Source organism: Pseudophryne corroboree (genome assembly GCF_028390025.1).
Source record: "Pseudophryne corroboree isolate aPseCor3 chromosome 3 unlocalized genomic scaffold, aPseCor3.hap2 SUPER_3_unloc_1, whole genome shotgun sequence".
In the NCBI taxonomy this organism is placed as follows: Eukaryota; Metazoa; Chordata; class Amphibia; order Anura; family Myobatrachidae; genus Pseudophryne; species Pseudophryne corroboree.
In genome coordinates this window covers 5132876-5160670 of record NW_026967493.1, presented here as the reverse complement: position 1 = coordinate 5160670, position 27795 = coordinate 5132876, and the positions used below count along the sequence as shown (strand labels likewise).

At 49.7% G+C, this 27795-nt stretch overlaps 1 protein-coding gene across 1 annotated transcript in view; it reads left to right on the top strand.

Moving 5' to 3' along the window:
- The first annotated feature begins 5608 nt into the window (after nt 1-5608).
- The window catches only part of LOC134983076 (uncharacterized), a 50215-nt gene continuing 28028 nt past the window's right edge, over nt 5609-27795 (top strand). The window contains exons 1-7 of the mRNA XM_063948771.1: nt 5609-5733; nt 16989-17067; nt 18796-18893; nt 19245-19353; nt 20452-20549; nt 21339-21450; nt 24265-24362. Of these exons, the coding sequence (XP_063804841.1) occupies nt 17037-17067; nt 18796-18893; nt 19245-19353; nt 20452-20549; nt 21339-21450; nt 24265-24362 (546 nt within the window). The 5' untranslated portion in view covers nt 5609-5733; nt 16989-17036. The remainder of the gene's footprint in view (nt 5734-16988; nt 17068-18795; nt 18894-19244; nt 19354-20451; nt 20550-21338; nt 21451-24264; nt 24363-27795) is intronic.

The window sequence follows — 27795 nt, the reverse complement described above, 5'->3', positions numbered from 1 at the left end:
AGAAGCCCCGCCCCCTCAGCGGCGGGCTTCTGTCCCGCTTCAATGTACAATTTTTGGCGGGGGCTCATACATATATACAGTGCCCAACTGTATATATATGTACTTTTTGCCAAAGAGGTCTCAATTGCTGCCCAGGGCGCCCCCCCTCCCCCGTGCGCCCTGCACCCTTACAGTGACCGGAGTATGTGAGGTGTGTGTGGGAGCAATGGCGCACAGCTGCAGTGCTGTGCGCTACCTCAGTGAAGACTGGAGTCTTCTGCCGCCGATTTCGAAGTCTTCTTGCTTCTTATGCTCACCCGGCTTCTGTCTTCCGGCTCTACGAGGGGGGCGGTGGCGCGGCTCTGGGATCGGACGACGAGGGTGAGATCCTGTGTACGATCCCTCTGGAGCTAATGGTGTCCAGTAGCCTAAGAAGCAGGACCTATCTTCAGAGAGTAGGGCTGCTTCTCTCCCCTCAGTCCCACGCTGCAGGGAGTCTGTTGCCAGCAGAGCTCCCTGAAAATAAAAAACCTAACAAAATACTTTCTTACAGCAAGCTCAGGAGAGCTCACTGAACAGCACCCAGCTCGTCCGGGCACAGATTCAAACTGAGGTCTGGAGGAGGGACATAGAGGGAGGAGCCAGAGCACACCAGAATATGAATTCTTTCTTAAAGTGCCCATGTCTCCTGCGGAGCCCGTCTATTCCCCATGGTCCTTACGGAGTCCCCAGCATCCACTAGGACGTTAGAGAAATATTAGTTTTAATGATATTTTTTTATAAAGGCGGCGTGGTCACACCCCCTACCGTCCCAACAAAAACAATGGGCAAGGGGTCATTTATTATTATTTATGTTTATACTGCACTAAAAAAAAAAATCCCCCTCGCTATGAAGCCAGTGTTTGAAATAGATGAGCTGCAGCACCAGCAGCTATCTCCATTCTCCCCCCTCCCTCCCTCTGCCCGAGTGTAGTATCAGCGGGGTAGGTAGGAGGCTGTCAGCCCTGCACAGCGTTTCCCTGTGTGACAGCAGCGCACAGACAGCGCCACTGTGCAGGGCTGACAGCCTCCTAGCAGTGCGGGAGCAGCAGCAGCTTCGAGAGGGGAGCCTACAGACATCTCTCCATCACCGCTTACACAGCTCCCCAGCGGCAGAGGTCGCTGCAGGGAGCTGGTCCGGTCCGGCGTTCCGAACAGTGATCCTGACCGGTTTTCACCGAATCCCAAGGAAAAAGTGCACTAGATACCGGCGGCCATTTTCTTGTAGCCTAAATGTGGACAATTTTCTATGTAATATATTCTGAATAGCAGAATCGAAATGTGATCTGACTGGCAACAATGTTAATACTAGAGGGATTCATTCAAGTGTACTTTACTCAAGGAAGACGGTGGCGGCCATTTTGTGATAGTCTACCAGACTACTTTGATTTTAGATAGTGACGCTGCACAGGGGGCGGGGCCAGAGAGGCTGCAGGCGCCATATTGAGAGGCCTGGTTGCTGGCAGCTGCGCGCGCAGTGATCTCAACTTGAGTAAGTTGTGAGACGGGGTCTAGGCGGAGGTAATATATAGATATATCTCTAATACATGTTGTTATATAGGTGAGAGGGGCAGTACGTTGATATATGATGAGGTGTAATACAGCTGCTAGCACACACTGATATATGGTGTTGTTATTATTATTATACAGGGGAGAGGGGTCTAAACTACAGTGATATATGATTGTGGATAACACAACTCCCGGCACACACTGATATGTGGTATTATTATATAGGGGAGAGAGGACTGTACAGTGATATATGATGAGGGATTACACAGCTGCCGGCACACACTGATATGTGGTGTTATATAGGGGAGAGAGGACTGTACAGTGATATATGATGAGGGATTACACAGCTCCCGGCACACACTGATATGTGGTATTATTATATAGGGGAGAGGGGACTGTACAGTGATATATGATGAGGGATTACACAGCTCCCGGCACACTGATATGTGGTATTATTATATAGGGGAGAGGGGACTGTACAGTGATATATGATGGGGGATAACACAGCTCCCAGCACACACTGATATGTGGTATTATTATATAGGGGAGAGGGGACTGTATAGTGATGTATGATGGGGGATAACACAGCTCCCGGCACACACTGATATGTGGTATTATTATATAGGGGAGAGGGGACTGTACAGTGATATATGATGGGGGATAACACAGCTCCCGGCACACACTGATATGTGGTATTATTATATGGGGAGAGAGGACTGTACAGTGATATATAATGGGGGATATCACAGCTCCCGGCACACACTGATATGTGGTATTATTATATAGGGGAGAGGGGGCTATACAGTGATATATGATGGGGGATAATACAGCTCCCGGCACACACTGATATGTGGTATTATTATATAGGGGAGAGGGGACTGTACAGTGATATATGATGGGGGAAAACACAGCTCCCGGCACACACTGATATGTGGTATTATTATATAGGGGAGAGAGGACTGTACACTGATATATGATGGGGGATAACACAGCTCCCGGCACACACTGATATGTGGTATTATTATATAGGGGAGAGGGGGCTGTACAGTGATATATGATGGGGGATAACACAGCTCCCGGCACACGCTGATATGTGGTATTATTATATAGGGGAGAGGGGACTGTACAGTGATATATGATGGGGGATAACACAGCTCCCGGCACACACTGATATGTGGTATTATTACAGATGGAGCCAAGCTAATCGTGGCTCCGTCTGTGCCTAGCACGCCCAACAGAGCGTTTGGGCCGCACGCGCATCCGTGACACGCACACTCCCCATTCACTTTAATCGGAGCGTCTCTGCACTCCCGTAGCGGGGCTAGGCGCCGGATCGCCTAGTCCCGCCGGGAGTGCATGACTGCGATGGAGCCGCATCTGTGTATAAAGGCGAGTGGACTGTACAGTGATATAGGGATAGACATCTGAACCCAATATTTAACAACAATCGTTCACTATTCAATGGAAGTACTTTTTCTATCGAATTACGGTTATTCAATTGTCAGCCATCGGATACATCTCTCCGATGCACATTCGATGGCTAGAGGCTTCTGTGCAGTGGCGGACGCCTGGAAGTGGTGTTTGCAGCTAATGTTCACATCCGTGAAGTTCTGAATGCTTCTGTGCATGCGCACAGTAATCCATCAATGGCTATACCATTGATGGAAGAGGCTGAGAGAACAGAAGGGAGGAGGACCCTACACCTAGGAGCTTATACCCTAGGGAATGGGGAGACAAACAGATGACATGAGTGCTTTAGTGAATGGGGACCTGAAGGCGGGAAGTAAGAGAGGTAGAGATTGCCAAAGGTGGGGTGAGCTACATGGTTATGTGGTGGAAGGGTAGGCTTTGATGATCATCATGGCAGCTCAACTGAGGCACAGAGGGGTCACCTTACCTGGATGATCTGCTTATCCTAGCTCAGGTCCCAGACATCCTCAACAACCATCTCTGTCTAGTGATAGATCTTCTCCAATCTCATAGATGGATCATCAATTGGTCAAAGTCTTTGGTGACTCTGTCTCAGGAGATGCTTCACTTAAGGGCCCTACTGGACTCCAGAGTTTAGCTAGTCTTCCAACAGACAAGCTTCGGGACCTCCAGTACAAGATATGCGGATTCTTAAGTTACAGATGGGTGTCCATTCACTGCTGCATGCAGATTATGGGGTTGATGGTCTCCACCTTCGATATGGTGGAATATGCCCAGTTCAATTCTTGTCCACTTCAGTGGGAGATTCTATTCCGATGGAACAAATCCCATCTTCATATCCAGACTCAAGCAATCATCCTCTCATGGGACGTTCGACTCTCCATGTTATGGTGGCTTTAGACAGAACAGGGGCCATTCCTTTTTGGGTACAGGAGTGGGTTCTACTCATCACTGATTAGAAAATAAAACCAAGTGGCGCTCAACAATACAAAGATAATTAAAATGTTTATTAACGTAAAAAGCAATAGGGTCCGCACACTGTTCATCAACACTGAATCTCCCAGTGTGACCACCTACCTGTCAGAATCCGTTTGGATTTCCCTTTGTGAGAACATATTCGCAGGGACTGATGTTCACGGTACAATAGCAAGTTTATTAAAGCAGTGTACAACTGTAAACAATAAGTATAAACCAGGAATAATTAGAGAACACAAAATGAAAGGGAGAACTGAGGGGACATGGGATGCCAGGAGACTGTGAATACATGGGATGCCAGGAGGCTGTGAGTACTTGAAAACGGTGTAGACTGTGGAAACACTTGAGACACTGTGGACTGTGAAGGCACTGTAGCAGGATCACAGGATAGCACTGTGGTAGAGTATGCAACGTAGCAGGATAACAGGATTGCACTGTAGCAGGATCACAGGATAGCACTGTGGTAGATAGTGTTCACTCTAGGCTGTTTTAGCAGGGCGCCGCGCCCTGCCCGTTTTTTAGCAGGCAAAACCCGCCCTGCCCCTTTTGCAGCGCCCTGCTAGAACAGCCGCCCGCTTCCTGCCCTCCCGGCGTGTATAGATGCCGTGCGCATGCGCGTGGCATCCATTCACGCATTGGGAGAGGGCTGGGGGAAGCCCAGCACCGACGGAGGTGCTGGGCACGCCCCCAACAGTGACGTCGCCGGCCACAGACGCTCTCTATAGTAGCGTCTGTGGGCCGCACCGCCCCCTAAAATGACGTAGGTATGGCCACACCCCCTAATTTGCGTGGTCGCGCCCCCGTTTCGGGAGCGCAAGTGCCCCCGGAGTCCGGCGCCCTGCCCCTTTTCACTCCTAGAGTGAACACTAGGTAGAGTATGCAACGTAGCAGGATAACAGGATTGCACTGTAGCAGGATCACAGGATAGCACTGTGGTAGAGTATGCAACGTAGCAGGATAACAGGATTGCACTGTAGCAGGATCACAGGATAGCACTGTGGTAGAGTATGCAACGTACCAGGATAACAGGATTGCACTGTAGCAGGATCACAGGATTGCACTGTGGTAGAGTATGCAACGTAGCAGGATAACAGGATTGCACTGTAGCAGGATCACAGGATAGCACTGTGGTAGAGTATGCAACGTAGCAGGATAACAGGATTGCACTGTAGCAGGATCACAGGATAGCACTGTGGTAGAGTATGCAACATACCAGGATAACAGGATTGCACTGTAGCAGGATCACAGGATTGCACTGTGGTAGAACCTGGCAGTTCTATGGATGATTTAGCAGTAGAGACCAGCATAACCAGGACCAGGAACTGAGACAACCTTGACACGATGAACTGGCAACTGGGAGCCAGGTGCTGCTCACAGCTGTGGTAACAGCTAATTACCAAGCTGCAGATACAGAGCAGAAAGTGCTGAGCACCAGAGCAGAGAGCGCCACCCCAGGCATGGAGGAGAAACTGCATGGATCGTGACACTACCTCTCCCCGCCAGTGTGAGCCTGCAAACACAGGGAGCACCCGGCGGTGGATGCAAGCGCCCGTCTCTCTGCCGCAAGTATAGCCACTGCCTGGCGCTCAACTAAATCGACTCCGGGCTTCCTTTACTGCATACCACCTATCAGAGTGACCGGAGTCGAGTTTCCATTACAGCAGAACTTGGTAAAGGCCAGACGTGCACAGTGCACCGGAGCACACTATTGCTGACCATCTGGGATCCACTTCCTATTGGAGCGCTGGACTCGGTGCACACTTAAATGGAACTGGACTGCCCTGGATTTGCACACATACAGTGAGTGACTTGCTAATTATTTGAAATTCCTGCACTACAGCAATCTAATTACGGTGCACTATTGGAACACTTATTCCACTACGTTACCTTTGAGGTATTTTATATCTTACTAAAAAGGAACTCCCATATAGTAATTGCTACATACTGTGTTACAATTCCTAACTGGACATTTTAGTTTAGTCTAGCAACATTGTATCTGTTATATTTTATCTGTATGTGAATTAACTTGTACTATACCACCGGGAGGTTTTTTTTATATTGCTTTTTATATTAATAAATGTTTTAATTAACTTTGTATTGTTGAGTGCCACTTGGTTTTATTTTCTATTTAGTGTGCTCACAAGGGACTAGCAATTCCCTTTTCCTAGTAGCTGCTGACAAACATTATATAACACCATTCACCAGAGTTCCTTAGCTTTTTTCTTTCTTTTTCTCTAACGTCCTAGTGGATGCTGGGGACTCCGTAAGGACCATGGGGAATTAGACGGGCTCCGCAGGAGACAGGGCACTTTAAGAAAGAATTTGGATACTGGTGTGCTCTGGCTCTTCCCTCTATGTCCCTCCTCCAGTTTGAATCTGTGCCCGGATGAGCTGGGTGCAACTTAGTGAGCTCTCCTGAGCTTGCTAAAAAGAAAGTATTTTGTTAGGTTTTTTTATTTTCAGAGAGATCTGCTGGCAACAGACTCTCTGCTACGTGGGACTGAGGGGAGAGAAGCAGCCCTACTCTCTGAATATAGGTCCTGCTTCTTAGGCTACTGGACACCATTAGCTCCAGAGGGATCGTACACAGGAACGCACCCTTGGTCGTCCAATCCCGGAGCCGCGCCGCCGTCCCTCTCGCAGAGCCGGAAGACAGAAGCCGGTGTCAGAAGCAAGAAGACTTCGAAATCGGCGGCAGAAGACTCCAGTCTTCATATGAGGTAGCGCAAAGCACTGCAGCTGTGCGCCATTGCTCCCACACTAAACCCACACACTCCGGTCACTGTAGGGTGCAGGGCGCAGGGGGGGGCGCCCTGGGCAGCAATTAGAGACCTCTTGGCTAAAGTGGGCATATATACAGTTGGGCACTGTATATATGCATGAGCCCCCGCCATATTTTACACAGAAACGCGGGACAGAAGCCCGCCACTGAGGGGGCGGGGCTTCTTCCTCAGCACTCACCAGCGCCATTTTCTCTCCACAGCTCCACTGAGAGGAAGCTTCCCAGGCTCTCCCCTGCAGAATCACGGTAGAAGAGGGTAAAAAGAGAGGGGGGGCAAATAATTCGGCGCAAAAATCAATATAAACAGCGGCTACTGGGTTAACACTAAGTTAGTGTGTGACTCCTGGGACATATAGCGCTGGGGTGTGTGCTGGCATACTCTCTCTCTGTCTCTCCAAAGGGCCTTGTGGGGGAACTGTCTTCAAAAAGAGCATCCCCTGTGTGTGTGTGGTGTGTCGGTACGCTTGTGTCGGCATGTTTGACGAGGAAGGCTATGTGGAAGCAGAGCGGGAGCAAATGAATGTGGGGTCGCCGCCGACGGCGCCGACACCCGATTGGATGGATATGTGGAAGGTTTTAAATGATAATGTTACTTCCTTGCATAAAAGGTTGGATAAAGCTGAAGCCTTAGGACAGCCGGGGTCTCAGCCCATGCCTGATCCTATGTCGCAGAGGCCATCAGGGTCTCAGAAGCGCCCACTATCCCAAATTGTTGACACAGATGTCGACACGGATTCTGACTCCAGTGTCGATGGCGATGCTGGAAAGTAACAGCCTAAAATGGCTAAAGCCATCTGTTACATGATTATAGCAATGAAGGATGTGTTGCACATCACAGAGGAAACCCCAGTCCCTGACAAGAGGGTTTATATGTATGGGGAAAAAAGGCAGGTGGTGACCTTTCCCCCTTCACACGAGCTAAATGAGTTATGTGAAAAGGCTTGGGAATCTCCAGATAGGAAACTGCAGGTTTCCAAACGGATGCTTATGGCGTATCCTTTCCCGCCAACGGACAGGTTACGTTGGGAATCCTCCCCTAGGGTAGACAAAGCTTTAACACGCTTATCCAAGAGGGTAGCCCTGCCGTCACAGTATACGGCCACCCTAAAAGATGCTGGGGATAGAAAGCAGGAGGGTATCCTGAAGTCCATTTATACATATTCAGGTACCCTACTAAGGCCGGCTATTGCGTCGGCCTGGATGTGTAGTGCTGTAGCAGCATGGACAGATACCTTATCTGAGGAACTTGATACCTTGGACAAGGATACTATAGTACTGACCCTGGGGCATATAAAAGACGCTGTCCTATATATGAGAAATGCCCAAAGAGACATTAGCCTACTGGGCTCTAGAAAAAAATGCAATGTCGATTTCTGCCAGAAGGGTCCTGTGGACTCGGCAATGGACAGGCGATGCCGACTCAAAAAGGCACATGGAGGTTTTACCTTACAAGGGTGAGGAATTGTTTGGGGACGGTCTCTCGGACCTGGTCTCCACAGCTACGGCTGGAAAGTCAAATTTTTTTGCCATATATTCCCTCACATCCTAAGAAAGCACCGTATTACCAAATGCAGTCCTTTCATTCACAAAGAGGCAAGAAAGTGCAAGGTGCGTCCTTTCTTGCCAGAGGCAGGGGTAGAGGAAAAAAGCTGCACAATACAGCTAGTTCCCAGGAACAGAAGTCCTCCCCGGCTTCCACTAAATCCACCGCATGACGCTGGGGCTCCACAGGCGGAGCTAGGGCCGGTGGGGGCGCGTCTCCGAAATTTCAGCCACAAGTGGGTTCACTCCCAGGTGGATCCCTGGGCTATAGAGATTGTGTCTCAGGGATACAGGCTGGAATTCGAAGAGATGCCCCCTCACCGTTACCTCAAGTCGGCCCTGCCAGCTTCCCCCTTAGAGAGGAAAATAGTGTTAGATGCAATTTACAAATTGTATCTTCAGCAGGTGGTGGTAAAGGTTCCCCTCCTTCAGCAGGGAAGGGGTTACTATTCGACCATGTTTGTGGTACCGAAGCCGGACTGTTCGGTCAGACCCATATTGAATTTAAAATCCCTGAACATATACCTGCAAAGGTTCAAGTTCAAGATGGAATCGCTCAGAGCGGTCATCGCAAGCCTGGAGGAGGGGGATTTTATGGTGTCCCTGGACATAAAGGATGCTTACCTTCATGTCCCCATTTATCCACCTCATCAGGAGTACCTCAGATTTGTGGTACAGGATTGTCATTACCAATTCCAGACGTTGCAGTTTGGTCTCTCCACGGCACCGAGAATATTTACCAAGGTAATGGCGGAAATGATGGTGCTCCTGCGACGGCAAGGAGTCACAATTATCCCATACTTGGACGATCTCCTCATAAAGGCGAGGTCCAGAGAGCAGTTGCTGATCAGCGTAGCACGCTCTCGGGAAGTGTTACAACAGCACGGCTGGATTCTGAATATTCCAAAGTCGCAGTTGATTCCTACGACTCGTCTGCCCTTCCTGGGCATGATTCTGGACACAGACCAGAAGAGGGTTTATCTCCCGATGGAGAAGGCTCAGGAGCTCATGACGCTGGTCAGAGACCTATTAAAACCAAAACAGGTGTCGGTGCATCACTGCACGCGAGTCCTGGGAAAGATGGTGGCATCATACGAGGCCATTCCCTTCGGCAGGTTCCATGCAAGGACCTTTCAGTGGGATCTGTTGGACAAGTGGTCCGGATCACATCTACTGATGCATCGGCTGATCACCCTGTCCCCCAGGGCCAGGTTGTCTCTCCTGTGGTGGCTGCAGAGTGCTCACCTTCTCGAGGGCCGCAGATTCGGCATTCAGAACTGGGTCCTGGTGACCACGGACGCAAGCCTCCGAGGGTGGGGAGCAGTCACACAGGGAAGACATTTCCAAGGTCTGTGGTCAAGTCAGGAGACTTGTCTTCACATCAACATCCTGGAACTAAGGGCAATATACAACGCCCTACGACAAGCGGAGACCCTGCTTCGCGACCGACCGGTGCTGATTCAGTCAGACAACATCACCGCAGTGGCTCATGTAAACCGCCAAGGCGGCACAAGGAGCAGGGTGGCAATGGCGGAAGCCACCAGAATTCTTCGCTGGGCGGAGAATCACGTAAGTGCACTGTCAGCAGTGTTCATTCCGGGAGTGGACAACTGGGAAGCAGACTTCCTCAGCAGGCACGACCTCCAACCGGGAAAGTGGGGACTTCATCAAGAAGTCTTCATGCAGATTGCAAGTCGGTGGGAATTGCCAAAAGTAGACATGATGGCATCCCGCCTCAACAAAAAGCTACAGAGGTATTGCGCCAGGTCAAGAGACCCTCAGGCGATAGCTGTAGACGCACTAGTGACACCGTGGGTGTTCCAGTCGGTCTATGTATTTCCTCCTCTTCCTCTCATACCCAAGGTGCTGAGAATCATAAGAAGAGGAGTGAGAACGATACTCATTGTTCTGGATTGGCCAAGAAGGACTTGGTATCCAGAGCTGCAAGAAATGCTCACAGAGGACCCATGGCCTCTACCTCTAAGACAGGACTTGTTGCAACAGGGGCCTTGTCTGTTCCAAGACTTACCGCGGCTGCGTTTGACGGCATGGCGGTTGAACGCCGGATCCTAGCAGAAAAGGGCATTCCGGATGAGGTTATTCCTACGCTGATAAAGGCTAGGAAGGACGTGACGTCTAAACATTATCACCGTATATATGGCGAAAATATGTTGCTTGGTGTGAGGCCAGGAATGCCCCTACGGAGGAATTCCAGCTGGGCCGTTTCCTTCACTTCCTACAGTCGGGAGTGACTTTGGGCCTAAAATTGGGTTCCATTAAGGTCCAGATTTCGGCCCTATCCATTTTCTTTCAAAAAGAACTGGCTTCTCTGCCTGAAGTTCAGACGTTTGTAAAGGGAGTGCTGCATATTCAGCCCCCTTTTGTGCCCCCAGTGGCACCTTGGGATCTTTACGTGGTGTTAAGTTTCCTGAAGTCACACTGGTTTGAGCCACTTAAAACCGTGGAGTTAAAATTTCTCACGTGGAAGGTGGTCATGCTGTTAGCCTTGGCTTCAGCTAGGCGTGTGTCAGAATTAGCGGCTTTGTCACATAAAAGCCCCTATCTGGTTTTCCATATGGACAGGGCAGAATTGCGGACCCGTCCACAATTTCTGCCAAAAGTGGTGTCATCTTTTCATATGAACCAACCTATTGTGGTGCCTGTGGCTACTCATGACTTGGAGGATTCCGAGTTACTAGATGTGGTCAGGGCTTTGAAGGTTTATGTAGCCAGAACGGCTAGAGTCAGGAAAACTGAGTCGCTGTTTATCCTGTATGCATCCAACAAGCTGGGTGTTCCTGCTTCAAAGCAAACTATTGCTCGCTGGATCTGTAACACGATTCAGCAGGCTCATTCTGCGGCTGGATTGCCGCTTCCAAAATCAGTAAAAGCCCACTCCACAAGGAAGGTGGGCTCTTCTTGGGCGGCTGCCCGAGGGGTCTCGGCATTACAGCTTTGCCGAGCAGCTACTTGGTCGGGTTCAAACACTTTTGCAAAGTTCTACAAGTTTGATACCCTGGCTGAGGAGGACCTTGTGTTTGCTCATTCGGCGCTGCAGAGTCATCCGCATTCTCCCGCCCGTTTGGGAGCTTTGGTATAATCCCCATGGTCCTTACGGAGTCCCCAGCATCCACTAGGACGTTAGAGAAAATAAGATTTTACTTACCGGTAAATCTATTTCTCGTAGTCCGTAGTGGATGCTGGGCGCCCGTCCCAAGTGCGGACTTCTTCTGCAATACTTGTATATAGTTATTGCTTAAATAAGGGTTATGTTTGGTTGCATCAGGGTTGATCCGATGCTCCGTTGTTGTTCATACTATTAACTGGGTAAGTTTATCACAAGTTATACGGTGTGATTGGTGTGACTGGTATGAGTCTTGCCCTGGATTCCAAAATCCCTTTCCTTGTAATGTCAGCTCTTCCGGGCACAGTTTCTTTAACTGAGGTCTGGAGGAGGGACATAGAGGGAGGAGCCAGTGCACACCAGTATTCCTAATTCTTTCTTAAAGTGCCCTGTCTCCTGCGGAGCCCGTCTATTCCCCATGGTCCTTACGGAGTCCCCAGCATCCACTACGGACTCCGAGAAATAGATTTACCGGTAAGTAAAATCTTATTTTTTGCATCTGCTCATCACTGATGCCAGTTTGCGCGGATGGGGTGGGGGGGAGGGGGGGGGTTTAGGGGACGACAATGACCTGACTACGGCCTTTCCAGAGTCGGTGGATGGCTCAGGAGAGCCGCCTTTCCGATCATCGTTCTGGAACCCAGGGGGTCATTCCGAGTTGATCGCTCGCTGGCAACTTTTTGCAGCGTTGTGATCAGGTTAAAAGTCGGCAAAACTGCGCATGCACCGCAATTGGCAGGTACTTCGCACTGGTACAAAGAGGATCGGGGCTGGGCGATGGATTTAACAAAGAATCCATTCGCACAGCCGATCGCAAGGTGATGACAGAAAGAGGGCGTTTGTGGGTGTCAACTGACCGTTTTCTGGGAGTGTCTGGAAAAACGCAGGCGTGTCCAGGCATTTGCAGGGCGGGTGTCTGACGTCAATTCCAGGACCTTCGTCGCTGGATTCATCGCACAGGATAAGTAACTGCAGGGCTAGTCTTGTTTTATACAAAACTTTTTTAGCATAGCAGGGCTGCACAAGTGATCGCAGCCTTGCTATGCTAAAATACACTCTCCCACACTCACCAGGGGTCAATGTGGTCCCTTATCTGGACGATCTTCCGATAAAGGCAAGATCCAGGGAGCTTTTGTTGTTCCATATCGACCGCACCATCCGTCTTCTATCAGACCATGGGTGGATCCTCAACTTACAGAAGTCCCACCTGGAGCCAACTGTTTCTGGGGATATTGCTGGATACTGTGGCCCAGAAGGTGTTTCTACCAGAGGACAAGGCGAAAACACTTCAGGAGATGGTCCGCATGGTACTCCGACCTACTCGAGTGTCCGTACATCTTTGGATAAGATTGTTAGGCAAGATGGCTGCCTCATACGAGGCGATTCAGTATGAGAGGTTCCATGCCAGAACATTTCAGATGGATCCCCTGAGCAAGTGGTCCGGCTCACATCTACAGATGCACCGGATGATTCAGCTGTCACCTCAGGCCAGAATTTCCCTCCTGTGGTGGCTACAGTCCTCCAATATCCTGGAAGGCCGGAGTTTCAGGATACAGGATTGGACCCTCCTCACGATGGATGCATGTCTGAGGGGATGTGGAGCGGTCACCCAAGGGGCGCAGTTCCAGGGTAGGTGGTCAGCCCACGAAAGCCTCCTTCCGATCAACATTCTGGAACTTCGGACGATCTACAATGCTCTGCTTCAGGCCTCTCCTCTGCTCAAGGATCATGCAATCCAGGTGCAGTAGGACAACGCCACGGCGGTGGCGTATATAAATCGACAAGGAGGGACAAAAAGCAGAGACTGCATGCGAGAGGTCTCAAAGAAACTCCTCTGGGCGGAAATAAATGCAAAAGCCGTGTCAGCAATCTTCATTCCGGGTGTGGACAACTGGGAGGTGGACTTCCTGAGTCGTCACGATCTCCACCCGGGGGGAGTGGGGACTCCACCATCTGGTGTTCCAGCAGATCATCAACCGGTGGGGTTGCCCACAAATAGACATAATGGCTTAGGCGAGGGCAGTAGATGCACTGATGTCGCTTTGGCCTTACCGGCTGGTCTACCTGTTTCCTCCGATTCCGTTGCTCCCAAGTGTGCTCAAACGATTCAGAAATCAGGGAGTCCAGGCAATTCTGATTGCCTCGGAGGGTGTGGTACGCGGATCTTCTGGACATGTCAGTCAAAGACCCTTGGCCTCAGCCACTAAGAAGCGATCTTCAACAAGGACCGTTCATCTACCCGGACTTACGGCGTCTTTGTTTGACGGCATGGAGGTTGAGCGGAACATCCTAGCTCATACGGGCCTTTCCAAAAAGGGTATTGCTACCATGGTTCAGGCCAGGAAACCTGTAACGTCAAAACACTATCATCATATCTGGAGGAGATATGACTCTTGGGGGGTCATTCCGAGTTGACCGTAGCCCTGCAAAATTTTGCAGGGCTACAATCATGTCCAAAGACATGCGGGGGGATGCCCAGCACAGGGCTATCCTGCCCCGCATGTCAGTACCGCCCCCCCTGCAGAAGTGCAAAAGCTTGAGTAGCTCCTGGCCAGCGCAGCTACTTGACGTGTGACGTCACGCAGCCGCTGTGGCCCGCCCCCCGCACGGTCCGGCCACGCCGCGTTCCACCCCCCGCCCAGTGACAGCCTCTGCCTGTCAATCAGGCAGAGGTGATCGTAGCGTCGGGCATGCGCGGCGCACTGCGGCGTCGGCGCATGCGCAGTTCTGACCCAATTGTGCCGCTGCAGTCGGGTCAGAATGACTCCCTTGGTGCGAGGAATGCATGTATCCACCTGCAGAGTTTCACTTGGGACGTTTCTTACGTTTCCTGCAGGTGGGTGTGGATAAGGGCTGACGTCTGGGTTCCATTAAGGCCCAGATTGCAGCTCTCTCAATTTTCTTTCAAAAGAAATTGGCAGTGTTGCCAGAAGTTCAGACCTTCTTGCAAGCGGTACTCCACATACAACCTCCTTTTGTGCCGCCTACGGCATCCTGGGATTTGAATGTGGTGTTGGAATTTCTACAGTCCTCCTGGTCTGAGCCTCTGATGACGGTAGAAGACAAGTACCTCACGCGGAAGACGCTGATGTTACTGTCCCTGGCTTCTGCTAGGCGTGTCTCAGAATTGGGGGCCTTACCTTTTAATGTCCCTACTTGGTCTTTTATGAGGACAGAGCGGAGCTCCGGACTAGACAGCAGTTACTGGCGAAGGTTGTCTCCGCGTTTCACTTGAATCAAGCTCTTGTAATTCTGTCTGGTTCTGACGCTTCTGCTCCTCCGGAGGCATTGGATACTGTGCGGGCCTTGAGGATCTATGTCAAGCGCACGGCTCGGGTCAGAAAGACGGATTCCTTGTCTGTGCTCTATGATGCTTAGAAGAAGGGTTGCCCTGCTTCAAAGCAGCCCATTGCTCGTTGGATTAGGCTCACTATCCAACAGGCCTATGTGTCGGCAGCCTTACCTGTTCCTAGGTCTCTAAAGGCCCACTCTACAAGATAGTGGGGTCTTCCTGGGCGGCTGCCTGTGGAGTCTCTTGCAACTATGCTGGGCAGCTACCTGGTCGGTGAAGAACACCTTTGTGAGGTTTTACAAATTTGATACCCTGGCCAAATAGGATACCCAGTTTGGGCAGGCGGTGCTACACCAGCCTCCGCCCGTTCCCGCCCGTTCTGGAAGCTTTGGGACATCCCCATTGTACTAGTTTTTCCCAGTATACGTTATGGATGAAAGAGAAAATAGAATTTTAATACCTACCGGTAAATCCTTTTCTCGTAGTCCATAAGGGATATTGGTTGGGTGCCCGAATCAGTGCGTGGACTTTTATGCAGGTTCTTGTTCTATAGTTACCTGTTCAGCGGTTGCTGTTTGTTGTTACCAGCCGTTGCTGGTTGTTATATGTATGTGGTGTGATGGTGTATAAATCTCACCACCTTTTCTGTTATCATGTTCCTTCTCTCATATATGTCCTTTCTCCTTCAGGCACGTTTTTACCTATAACTGCCTCTGGAAGGGGGCATAGAGGGGAGGAGCCAGCACACCCAGTTGAATAAATTTAAAGTTCACTGGCTCCTTTTGATCCCGTCTATACCCCCATCGTACTAGTTTTCCCCAATATCCCTTATGGACTACGAGAAAAGGATTTACTGGTAGGTATTAAAGTCCTATTTATTTGTTCTCTATGGTTTTCATAAGCAGGCCTGGATGGCGTCCAAGCAAACGCTGGGCAGATGGATATGGCTGAGGTGCAAGCTCATTCTCCTAGTTTGGCCGGTACTTCTTGGGCGGCCCGCCGTGGTGCCTCTGCCGAGCAACTCTGTAAGGCGGCTACGTGGTCTACTGCCCACACTTTTCTCCGGTTTTGTTCTTTGGACAGCTTCGCCTCCGAGGACTTGGCCTTTTGGGCAGAGGCTTCTCAGTGCAGCTCAGGAGCGTCCTTTCCCTTTGGGACGAACTCAGTGTAATCCCTGTAGAAAGCAAAAGAAAGGAGATTTATGTCTTACCTTGTTAAATCTCTTTCATTGAGATCCATAGGGGACACAGGGCACCCACCCTAACACACCTGGCTTGTGGGGGTTTGCCTTATTTTCTGGTTATCCTTTCCCTCTCTTCTGTATGTTTGGTCCTGTGTGTGTACTGGTCTTGCTTCTTCTTCTCGCTCCTGCCTAATAGGCCCTACACACTGGCCGACATCAGTCAAAGATATGAACGATCTCGTTCATAAATGAACGAGATACTGTTCATATCTTTCAGTGTGGAGGCTCCAGCGATGAACGATGCGCGGCCCCGCGCTCGTTCATCGCTGGTCCCCCGTCGGCTGTACATGCAGGCCAATATGGATGATCTAGTCCATATTTGCCTGCACTTCAATGCAGCCGGGTGACGGGGGGGAGTGAAGAAACTTCACTCTCCCCGTCACTGCCCCTCCGCTGCCGGGTCGCCCGTCGGCAGTATCCGACGTCGGGCAGCTCGGCGGCGGATCGGCCAATGTGTAGAGCCCTTTAGGCTTGCTATTTTAACTGGCTTGGCTGAGGGTGGAGTATAGGGGAGGAGGAGTCTGGGATGCCCAGAGTCAAGAATTCTTATCTGTTTGGTGCCCGGCGTTACTGTCTAGTCCAGAGGTTCTCAAACTCGGTCCTCAGGACCCCACACAGTGCATGTTTTGCAGGTAACCCAGCAGGTGCACAGGTGTATTAATTACTCACTGACACATTTTAAAAGGTCCACATGTGGAGCTAATTATTTCACTTGCGATTCTGTGAGGAGACCTGCAAAACATGCACTGTGTGGGCCCCCGAGGACCGAGTTTGAGAACCTCTGGTCTAGTCTATACCCCAGCGTAATCCCTATGTCCCCTATGGATCTTGAAGAAAGAGATTTAATAAGGTAAGAACAGAAATCTCCTTTTTCCAGGTCGCCTAGAAGGTGCACAGGTGTCGTCATTACTCACTGACACATTTTAAAAGATCCACAGGTGCAGCTAATTATTTCACTTACGATTCAGTTAGGAGACCTAGAAAACCATGAACTGTTTGGGGTACTGAGGACTGAGTTTGAGAACCTATGCCATAAGGTGTGAGGATGTCACTGTCTTATTTCTTCATGCAGGAGTGGGAGTATATAGAGGGACACAGGGGTTTGTACAAGGACGTGAAGATGGAGAATCACCGGCCCCTCACATCACTGGGTAAGAGGAGACTTGCATGTATTGTGAAGAGATAACTTGTGTAGGCCACCTAGATGCACATCATCTGATAATTGCATACAGGGGGTAATTCCAAGTTGATCGCAGCAGGAAATTTTTTAGCAGTTGGGCAAAACCATGTGCACTGCAGGGGAGGCAGATATAACATTTGCAGAGAGAGTTAGATTTGGGTGGGTTATTTTATTTCTGTGCATGGTAAATACTGGCTGCTTTATTTTTACACTGCAATTTAGATTGCAGATTGAACACACCACACCCAAATCTAACTCTCTCTGCACATGTTATATCTGCCTCCCCTGCAGTGCACATGGTTTTGCCCAATTGCTAACAGAATTCCTGCTGCGATCAACTTGGAATTACCCCCCACAGTGTGTAATGGCCCTCATTCCGAGTTGATCGCTCGCTAGCTGCTTTTAGCAGCCGTGCAAACGCTAGGCCGCCGCTCTCTGGGAGTGTATCTTAGCTTAGCAGAAGTGAGAACGAAAGGATCGCAGCGCTGCTACAAAAAAAAAAATTGTGCAGTTTCTGAGTAGCTGCAGACCTACTCCTACCTTGCGATCACTTCAGACTATTTAGTTCCTGTTTTGACGTCACAAACACGCCCTGCGTTCGGCCAGCCACTCCCCCGTTTCTCCAGCCACTCCTGCGTTTTTATCTGGCACGCCTGCGTTTTTTCACACACTCCCCGAAAATGGTCAGTTACCACCCAGAAACACCCACTTCCTGTCAATCACTCTGCGGCCAGCAGTGCAACTGAAAAGCGTCGCTAGAACTTGTGTAAAACTGCATCGGCTTTTGTGAAAGTACGTCGCTCGTGTGCAGAATTGCCGATTTTTAGCCTGAACGCTGCGCTTCGAACGAAGGGGGTAATTCCAAGTTGATCGCAGCAGGATTTTTGATGTGTAGAAAGAGTTAGATTTGGGTGGGTTATTTTATTTCTGTGCAGGGTAAATAGTGGCTGCTTTATTTTTACACTGCAATTTAGATTGCAGATTGAACTCACCACACCCAAATCTAACTCTCTCTGCACATGTTATATCTGCCTCCTCTGCAGTGCACATGGGGGGTGATTCCGAGTTGTTCGCTCGCAAGCTGCTTTTAGCAGCATTGCACACGCTAAGCCGCCGCCTACTGGGAGTGAATCTTAGCTTATCAAATTTGCGAGCGAAAGGTTCTCAAAATTGCGTATAGAAATTTCTTTGCAGTTTCTGAGTAGCTCGAGACTTACTCTTCCAGTGCGATCAGTTCAGTGCTTGTCGGTCCTGGTTTGACGTCACAAATACACCCAGCGTTCGCCCAGACACTCCTCCGTTTCTCCAGCCACTCCCGCGTTTTTCCCAGAAACTGTAGCGTTTTTTCACACACTCCCATAAAACGGCCAGTTTCCGCCCAGAAACACCCACTTCCTGTCAATCACATTACGATCACCAGAACGAAGATAAAACCTCGTAATGCCGTGAGTAAAATACCAAACTTCTTAGCAAATTTACTTGGCGCTGTCGCAGTGCGAACATTGCGCATGCGCAATTAGCGCAAAATCGCTGCGATGCGAAGAAAATTACCGAGCGAACAACTCTGAATGACCACCATGGTTTTGCCCAATTGCTAACAAAAATCCTGCTGCGATCAACTTGGAATTACCCCCGAAAGCAGCTAGCAATCAACTCGGAATGAGGGCCTATATGTATTCTGTTGCTTTGTCCCATACAGATGGATCCAGTAACAGAAAAATCCTAGAGACATATCCCCATACTCTATATTCACAGGATTGTACAGAGGAAACTTGCAGTATCCCACAGGAGGATCAGGTTGGTGGCATTTAGGGTCTCACCAATATACCAGAATACTGAAGTGAACTCACAATATGATCTGTAGAGAATATGTGTGTGTCTTATACACTGATTATCTACTGGTATTGCTTAAAGTAGCTCTCCTTGTACAACCTAATGCTGCTGCTTTTTCTAAGTATCCCACTATTCATATAAATAATAGACAAAGTAAAGAAACCTGGAACACAGCAGTTCTTGGTGGTATACTCACATGTAACCCACAGACCTGTAGCGCCAATATTCTTTGACTTTGTCTAATCATATTTTACTGTTTCATCTTAGTTAATTAAATTATAGTTCATTACAGAGCTGTTTTGTTGGGTTCTTTAGGGTGAAGCCAGGAATAATATTAAGGTAGAGAATATCGAAGGAGAAGAAAAGTATGTGATTGGTGTCCAGGAGTATAAGGAGGAGGAAACTTCTACAGATGTCAGCACAGGTGAGATATAAACACTAAGTGCAGAATCACATATTCTTCTTGTTCAGTCACTACAGCAATCCCTTATTCTAACCTACATCCTCCTTTGTCAGTACAGACTAATGAGGAAGTATCTGCCCTGTGGGGGAATCAGGAGCCATCAGCCCCTATTATACTCCTGCTCTCCTCCTCACATCATGTCACTGTGTGTTACCAGCCCAGAGACCTGACCAGTTTCCTCCCCACACTCTCTCTGGTGTATCTCATTCATCAGGAGCCATCAGTCCCTATTATACTCCTGCTCTCCCCCTCACATCATGTCACTGTGTGTTACCAGCCCAGAGATCTGACCAGTCTCCTCCCCACACTCTCTGGTGTACCTCATACATCCGGAGCCATCAGCCCCTATTATACTCCTGTTCTCCCCCTCACATCCTGTCACTGTGTGTTACCAGCCCAGAGATATGACCAGTCTCCTCCCCACACTCTCTGGTGTATCTCATACATCAGGAGCCATCAGCCCCTATTATACTCCTGCTCTCCCCCCTCACATCATGTCACTGTGTGTTACCAGCCCAGAGATCTGACCAGTCTCCTCCCCACACTCTCTGGTGTATCTCATACATCAGGAGCCATCAGCCCCTATTATACTCCTACTCTCCCCCTCACATCATGTCACTGTGTGTTACCAGCCCAGAGATCTGACCAGTCTCCTCCCCACACTCTCTGGTGTATCTCATACATCAGGAGCCATCAGCCCCTATTATACTCCTGCTCTCCCCCTCACATCATGTCACTGTGTGTTACCAGCCCAGAGATCTGACCAGTCTCCTCCCCACACTCTCCTGTGTATCTCATACATCAGGAGCCATCAGCCCCTATTATACTCCTGCTCTCCCCCTCACATCATGTCACTGTGTGTTACCAGCCCAGAGATCTGACCAGTCTCCTCCTCACACTCTCTGGTGTATCTCATACATCAGGAGCCATCATTCCCTATTATACTCCTGCTCTCCCCCTCACATCATGTCACTGTGTGTCACCAGCCCAGAGATCTGATCAGTCTCCTCCCCAAGCTCTCCATGCACAATGTACTCAGGCACTTTGTGTCTCCTACAGATTGGTCCAGTAACAGGAGTACCCCAGAGAGATGTCCCCGTCCTCTTTATTCCCAGGATCATGCAGAGGAGAGTCACAGTGTCCCACAGGAGGATCAGGTAGATGCCAATATATCACTGACTGATCTGTAGTGACGATGTGTGCGCCTTCATGCAATAAGTACGGAAATCTATCCCCTTGCGCTGTCCTTCTGTATAAATATTCAAAACATACAGCGTATATAGGGCCTAATTCAGTAAGGATTGCAAATTCTGCTAATTAGGAGAATTTGCAGTCCTTTGGATTGCATGCTGGGGGCCACCCATCGCTGGGCAAGGCCGCCCAGCATGCTGACCTGCGCCTCCCCCAATTCAAGCAGCAGAAATTGCGAACACATCGCAATTTCTGCTTCTTAGCAGAAACTGAAGAAGCCTCCTGCCGGCGCCCGCAGGAAATCCGCCGCCATGTTCTTGATCGCGGCGGCTGCATGTGACGTCATGCGGTCGCCGTGATCACGCCCTCGTTTTGCTGCCTCCTCCCCCCCTCGTGCTCACTGCCCCCGCAACGCTCCGTCTCCTCCCTGGAAACTGAGCGTTGCCTCCCCGCCCCACGACCGCCTCTGCCTGATTGACAGGCAGAGGCGATCGTATTTTCTGCGCCCCCCCCCCCCCCCAGAAAATGCAGGTGTATGCGCAGGATGGGCACTGCGCATGCGCCTGCATCTTTTTCTCAATAATTCCGGTAGGATCGCACACTGCGATCCAACCTATAATATGAAAGTTCATAGTCATGTTCCTAAATTGCAACCTTCATAATCAGAATCCGCCAATTGTCTGATATTATTATATGTGATCCTAGTAAAAGAAATCGGACATTATTTGTTATCTTATTTATTATGGTTTATTTAGGGGGAATACTTGTCTGATCTTAAAGTAGAAGATATAAAAGAGGAAGAAGAGACGTATGTGAGGAGTGATCAGCAGTGTAAGGAGGAGGAAATCCCTACAGATATCAGCACAGGTGAGTAATAATCACTAATTACAGAGTCACATATTCTCCTTGTTCAGTCACTACAGCAACCTCTTATTGTACACCCTCCTCTGTCACTACAGGCTAATGAGGGAAATGTATCTGCCCAGTGGGGGAGTCAGGAGTCATCAGTCCCTATTATACTCCTGCTCTTCCCCCTCACATCATGTCACTGTGTGTTACCAGCCCAGAGATCTGACCAGTCTCCTCCCCACACTCTCTGGTGTATCTCATACATCAGGTGCCATCAGCCCCTATTATACTCCTGCTCTTCCCCCTCACATCATGTCACTGTGTGTTACCAGCCCAGAGATCTGACCAGTCTCCTCCCCACATTCTCTGGTGTACCTCATACATCAGGAGCAATCAGCCCCTATTATACTCCTGCTCTCCCCCTCACATCATGTCACTGTGTGTTACCAGTCCAGAGATCTGACCAGTCTCCTCCCCACACTCTCTGGTGTATCTCATTCATCAGTAGCCATCAGCCCCTATTATACTCCTGCTCTCCCCCTCACATCATGTCACTGTGTGTTACCAGCCCAGAGATCTGACCAGTCTCCTCCCCACACTCTCCCGTGTATCTCATACATCAGGAGCAATCAGCCCCTAATATACTCCTGCTCTCCTCCTCACATCATGTCACTGTGTGTTACCAGCCCAGAGATCTGACCAGTCTCCTCCCCACACTCTCTGGTGTATCTCATACATCAGGAGCCATCAGCCCCTATTATACTCCTGCTCTCCCCCTCACATCATGTCACTGTGTGTTACCAGCCCAGAGATCTGACCAGTCTCCTCCCCACACTCTCCTGTGTATCTCATACATCAGGAGCCATCAGCCCCTATTATACTTCTGCTCTCCCCCTCACATCATGTCACTGTGTGTTACCAGCCCAGAGATCTGACCAGTCTCCTCCCGACACTCTCTGCCTAGATGGGTGGGTGATTAGACATTACAATGTTGTCAGTAGTAGTTTTTATAACCCAGGCTAAGTTAGGATGTGTGTGTGTTACTCTGACACACCGGGGAGTGGTGGCTTCCCATCAGCAGACGTAGCTAGCACTGGAGAAAGCCTCACACTCCTCTGCTTTATGAGTGTTCTTACTGATGGTTTTGGCATCATTTACTTAGACTTCATAGGGCTTTGAGGGATTATCCTGGCTGACTACCGACCGCTTTCTGGTAACAACAGCTGAGCAGCTCATAGAGAGGACGCTAAGGCTCACAGAGCATTAGGATGTGATCCACAGAGGTTCTGGGATACATTGTTTTATAAAGCAATGGGGGCACAAGTCTTTCCTGTTCCCTCTACTCTTCCACACGCTCATAACTGATCCCTACTGATGGAGCAATATAATGGTATGAGGCAGGGGCGTCCAAACTTTTTCTTGGAATGCCGTAATTCGTAATTTGGATGGAGGTACACAAATAGTTTTTCTCCCAGTTAGCCTCCCAGCAGTTGGTTAAAAGTTCTTTGTGTAAAGGTGGGTACACACTGGCCGAGATATCGGCCGTTCTCTTGAACGCCCGATATATCGCGGGTCCGTCGGCCAGTGTGTACGGGCGATATGTCGTTCACAGACATAGTGCATCGGCCCCACAGCAAGCTGACGGCCAATATATCTACCGATATATTGGTGCGTCGCTGTGTGTGTACGGGCAGTCGGCCCGTACACATGCTGCAGCGGCCGGCAGTGATTGACAGCTGAACTGGGCGGGTGTGTGTACACGCCCGCCAGTTCATGACGTCAGTCCCCGACGGATCGGGCAGTGTGTATACTCGATACACTGCCCGATCCGTCCATAGATATATCTACCGATCAATTGATCGGCAGATATATCTATTAGTGTGTACCCACCTTTAGTCTCATTCTAAGAAATACTAAAGCTAATAATATCTTAAGATAAACATTTTGAATGATTTGTATCACTGTGACGAGATGTATAGTCATGGTGTGCCAAACGGCTGTGCCCCCAGTTCATGGTGTGCCAAACGGCTGTGCCCCCAGTTCATGGTGTGCCAAACGGCTGTGCCCCCAGTTCATGGTGTGCCAAACGGCTGTGCCCCCAGTTCATGGTGTGCCACACGGCTGTGCCCCCAGTTCATGGTATGCCACACCGTAGTGTCTCCCAAATGGTGACATGCCCCGTTATCTGTAGGTTGCTTAAAATGAGAGCTCTTCCATGACATTCTTGCATGTTAAACATGATTCCATATCTGGTTCATGTATCCCCGTTGATGCTATCATGGATTGTGGAAACAAGTTTTTGGGGAGGCTTTTATTTTATGTATGACAGTGGTGTGAGAGGGTGCTATTACTGTACAATGCCTCCATCAGTAGTAAGGTGGGAGCTGCCAGTACACTCCTCTATACAGATGGGTCTACATTACTGCGGTGCAGCACACAATGCTTCCTCTGCCTTGCCATACTGCTGGAGACGTAGGGACCCTGGGACATGGGTTGCCCTGCTGTAAGATCATGTTTAGACTGTGGCAGGGCATGCTGGGGTGTGTGGTTCCACAACAGTTGGAGTGCCACAGGTTGCCAACCCTTGCCCAAGAAATACATTGATCCATATATATCTTTGTGGTTTTTCCTAAAATCACTGTTAGACATTTATCCTCTTATTTAAAAGGCTTCATCCTATAGACTTTCCTTCTGATTGTGTATTGCTGTATAACCGTAATGTTATGCTTGAAACATAAGAGATGCTTAGTAATTATACCACAGGGTAATGTACACACACCACCTGATAATCCCATATATACAATGTACTCAGTCATTGTGTGTCTCCTACAGATGGGGCCAGTAACAGGAATACCCCAGAGAGATGTCCCCGTCCTCTGTATTCCCAGGACCATACAGAGGAGAATCACAGTGTCCTACTGGAGGATCAGGTAGGTGGGATTTATTACCTCATCAAATATCACAGTAACTATTCTCTATATGATATTCTTCTTTCTCTTCAAGCCATGGGGGATTCGGGAGAGACAGAGTGGGGGTATGTTTTTTTGGGGGTTTTTTTTTAGGTGCCCAATGGTGCTAGGCACATTTGTCAGCGGCTCCTGCAGTTGCAGGTTTTTCGTGTGCAGGCTCCCTGTACATTGGCGAAGGTGTAGCTAGGCGCCATGGTGCCCAGAGCAAGAGTATGTTTTGGCACCCCCTCCCCTGTACTGACCCTCTACAGAGATGAACCCCCTCCAAACTCTCAATAAAAATAATACACCAAAATTGCAAAGCTTTCTCTGTCTCTCAGGCAATTCAAGGACATTATTTTCATGTTTCAATGAAAATAATGCCCTAGAATTGCCTGAAGGGCAGAGACAGCTGTGCCGCAGCAGCCTGAGGGGCAGAGAGAGTTGCATTGCAGCAGCCTAAAGAGCAGAGAGAGGGGCAGAGAGAAGTTCTGCAGCAGCCTGAGAGGCATAGAGGTGCTTCAGCAGCCGAAGGTGCTGCAGCTTCTAATGCAGAGATAAGTTCTGCAACAGCAGCTGGGGCAGCGAGAGGTGCTGCAGCATCAATGTAGAGAGAAGTGCTGCAGCAGCCAGGGAAGAGAGAGGTGCTACAGCAGCAAGGACAGAGAGAGGTCACGCAGAAGTCGGGACAGAAAGAGGTGCTGCAGCAGCTAGGGCACAGAGAGCTGTTGCAGCAGCGGGGGCAGAGAGTGGTGCTGCAGGACAGAAGTAACCTACTGCACAGCTACAAGCTGAGAGTGAGACATATAAAAAGGCTGTCAGAGCTCCGGCATGTGCCGGCTGTCAGTGTCTCCTGCTGTTGCCTCTGGCCTGCCCTGTTCCCTACCTAGTCTCTGAGTCCGAGTCAGTGTGCGCCCCTCTGCTCTTCCTGCTCTGCACCTGCCAGTACAGTGGGCCGTGGATACAGGGGGTGACGGGCGGCAGTGCGCCCTCTACCTCTTTCAGTGCCCGGAGCTCACTCTCTACTGGAGCCACCCTCGCTACATCCCTGTAGATTGGTCTCCATTCGGGTGCCTCCCGCTCTGAATTATTGTCCACTGTGAAAAAGGTGTTCAAGCGGCGGCTTCTCTGAGTAATGCAGCTTTGGATGCTAGTCTCCTTTTGACCAGAGTTTTGGCTTTGGCAGTATAGGCAAGGCAGGCACTCTAGGTCCACACATGGTATGCAGACACAATCCAAAAAAGCCTTTGAATCTTTCCCCTTCAATGGCAAGTTACTTCCTTTTACGTCCTAGAGGATACTGGGGTCCACATTAGTACCATGGGGTACAGACAGGTCCACTAGGAGCCTTGGGCACTTTAAGATATCAATAGTGTGCACTGGCTCCTCCCTCTATGCCCCTCCTACCAGACTCCGTTTAGAAAATGTGCCCGGAGGAGCCAGTCACGCTTAGGAGAGCTCCTGAAGAGTTTTCTACATTTATTTTCTATTTTGATGTTTTCAGGCAGGGCTGATTGGCACCAGACTGCCTGCTACGTGGGACTTAGGGGGGAGAACAGCCCAACTTCCTAAAGAGTTAATGGTCCCGTTTCTCCGCTGATAGGACACTGAGCTGCTGAGGGAGTCATTCGCAAAGCCCCACCACGGCGAGTGTACTCTCCCACAGCACTCCGCCACCGCCTAACAGAGCCAGAAGATAGAAGAGTGGTGAGAACAGCGCCAGTGTCCCGGTTAGCGGGTCGCCGGCGGGAATGGTGGTACAAGGGTAGGAGTGCAGCTCTGAGTGCGTGATACGCTCCAGGGGGCTCAGAGGACATACACAGACGTGTGTCCCGCTGTGAGGGCCCGCTGAGCCACCAATGCATACCCACACTGGCTATCATACCTACAGTAACAAGGGTTTTAACCCTTTGTTAAACATAAAAATTACCTCAGGCCAGTATAAAAAAGCGGGAATCCGAGCTCCATTAAGGGGGCGGGGCTTCACTATGAGCAGCTCCAGCAGCTCACCAGCACCATTTTCCCTCTGCAGCTCACACTGAAAACGCTGGCAGGGAAGCACAGCTCCTCCACAAAAGGGGGGGAACAGTATTATAAGTACTAATACCCTATTAAGGGCACTTAGTCTGCGCCCAGCTGAGATTATTATTAGATAAAGGGGGCGCTGTGTGGCTGGTTTCCTCACAACTCTGGGGTAAATTTACTAAGATTCGTATTTTCCCGTTTCAGGTCAAAGTTCAATCACGAATGACATCGAAAGTGTAAAACTGCAACTTTTTGAATTTATTACTACTAATTTACTAAGCTGTCGTATTCGGGTTTTTCTTTTGTTCCGATGTCGATGTCATTCGTGTTTTTTTTTTTTTTTTTATTACGGCAGTGATTAGCAAAACACTGCCGACTTTTTAAAAATGAATCTCGGCCGGATCTGTGTGATCCGTGCTGGGGTTCATTTTTTTTTTTTTTTTAAATTAAACAGTGTAAAATAAAAATAAAAATTGCGTGGGGTCCCCCCTCCTAAGCATAACCAGCCTCGGGCTCTTTGAGCCGATCCTGGTTGCAGAAATATGGGGAAAAAAATGACAGGGGTTCCCCCATATTTAAGCAACCAGCATCGGGCTCTGCGCCTGGTCCTGGTTCCAAAAATACGGGGGACAAAAAGAGTAGGGGTCCCCCGTATTTTTAAAACCAGCACCGGGCTCCACTAGCTGGACAGATAATGCCACAGCCGGGGGTCACTTTTATATAGTGCCCTGCGGCCGTGGCATCAAAAATCCAACTAGTCACCCCTGGCCGGGGTACCCTGGGGGAGTGGGGACCCCTTCAATCAAGGGGTCCCCCCCCCCCCCAGCCACCCAAGGGCCAGGGGTGAAGCCCGAGGCTGTCCCCCCCATCCAATTGGCTGCGGATGGGGGGCTGATAGCCTTTTTTGAAAATGAACAGATATTGTTTTTAGTAGCAGTACTACAAGGCCCAGCAAGCCTCCCCCGCATGCTGGTACTTGGAGAACCACAAGTACCAGCATGCGGCGGAAAAACGGGCCCGCTGGTACCTGTAGTACTATTACTAAAAAAATACCCAAAAAAAGACAAGACACACACACACCGTGAAAGTAAAGATTTATTACATACATGCACACAAACATACATACATACTTACCTTATGTTCACACGCAGGTCGGTCCTCTTCTCCAGTAGAATCCAAGGGTACCTGTTGAATAAATTCTACTCACCAGATCCAGGGTCCTCGGGGCAACCATTTGTAATCCAGGTACTTGAATAAAATAACAAAACGGATACCCGAGCCACGAACTGAAAGGGGCCCCATGTTTTCACATGGGACTCCTTTCCCCGAATGCCAGAAACCCACTCTGACTTCTGTCTAAGTGGGTTTCTTCAGCCAATCAGGGAGCGCC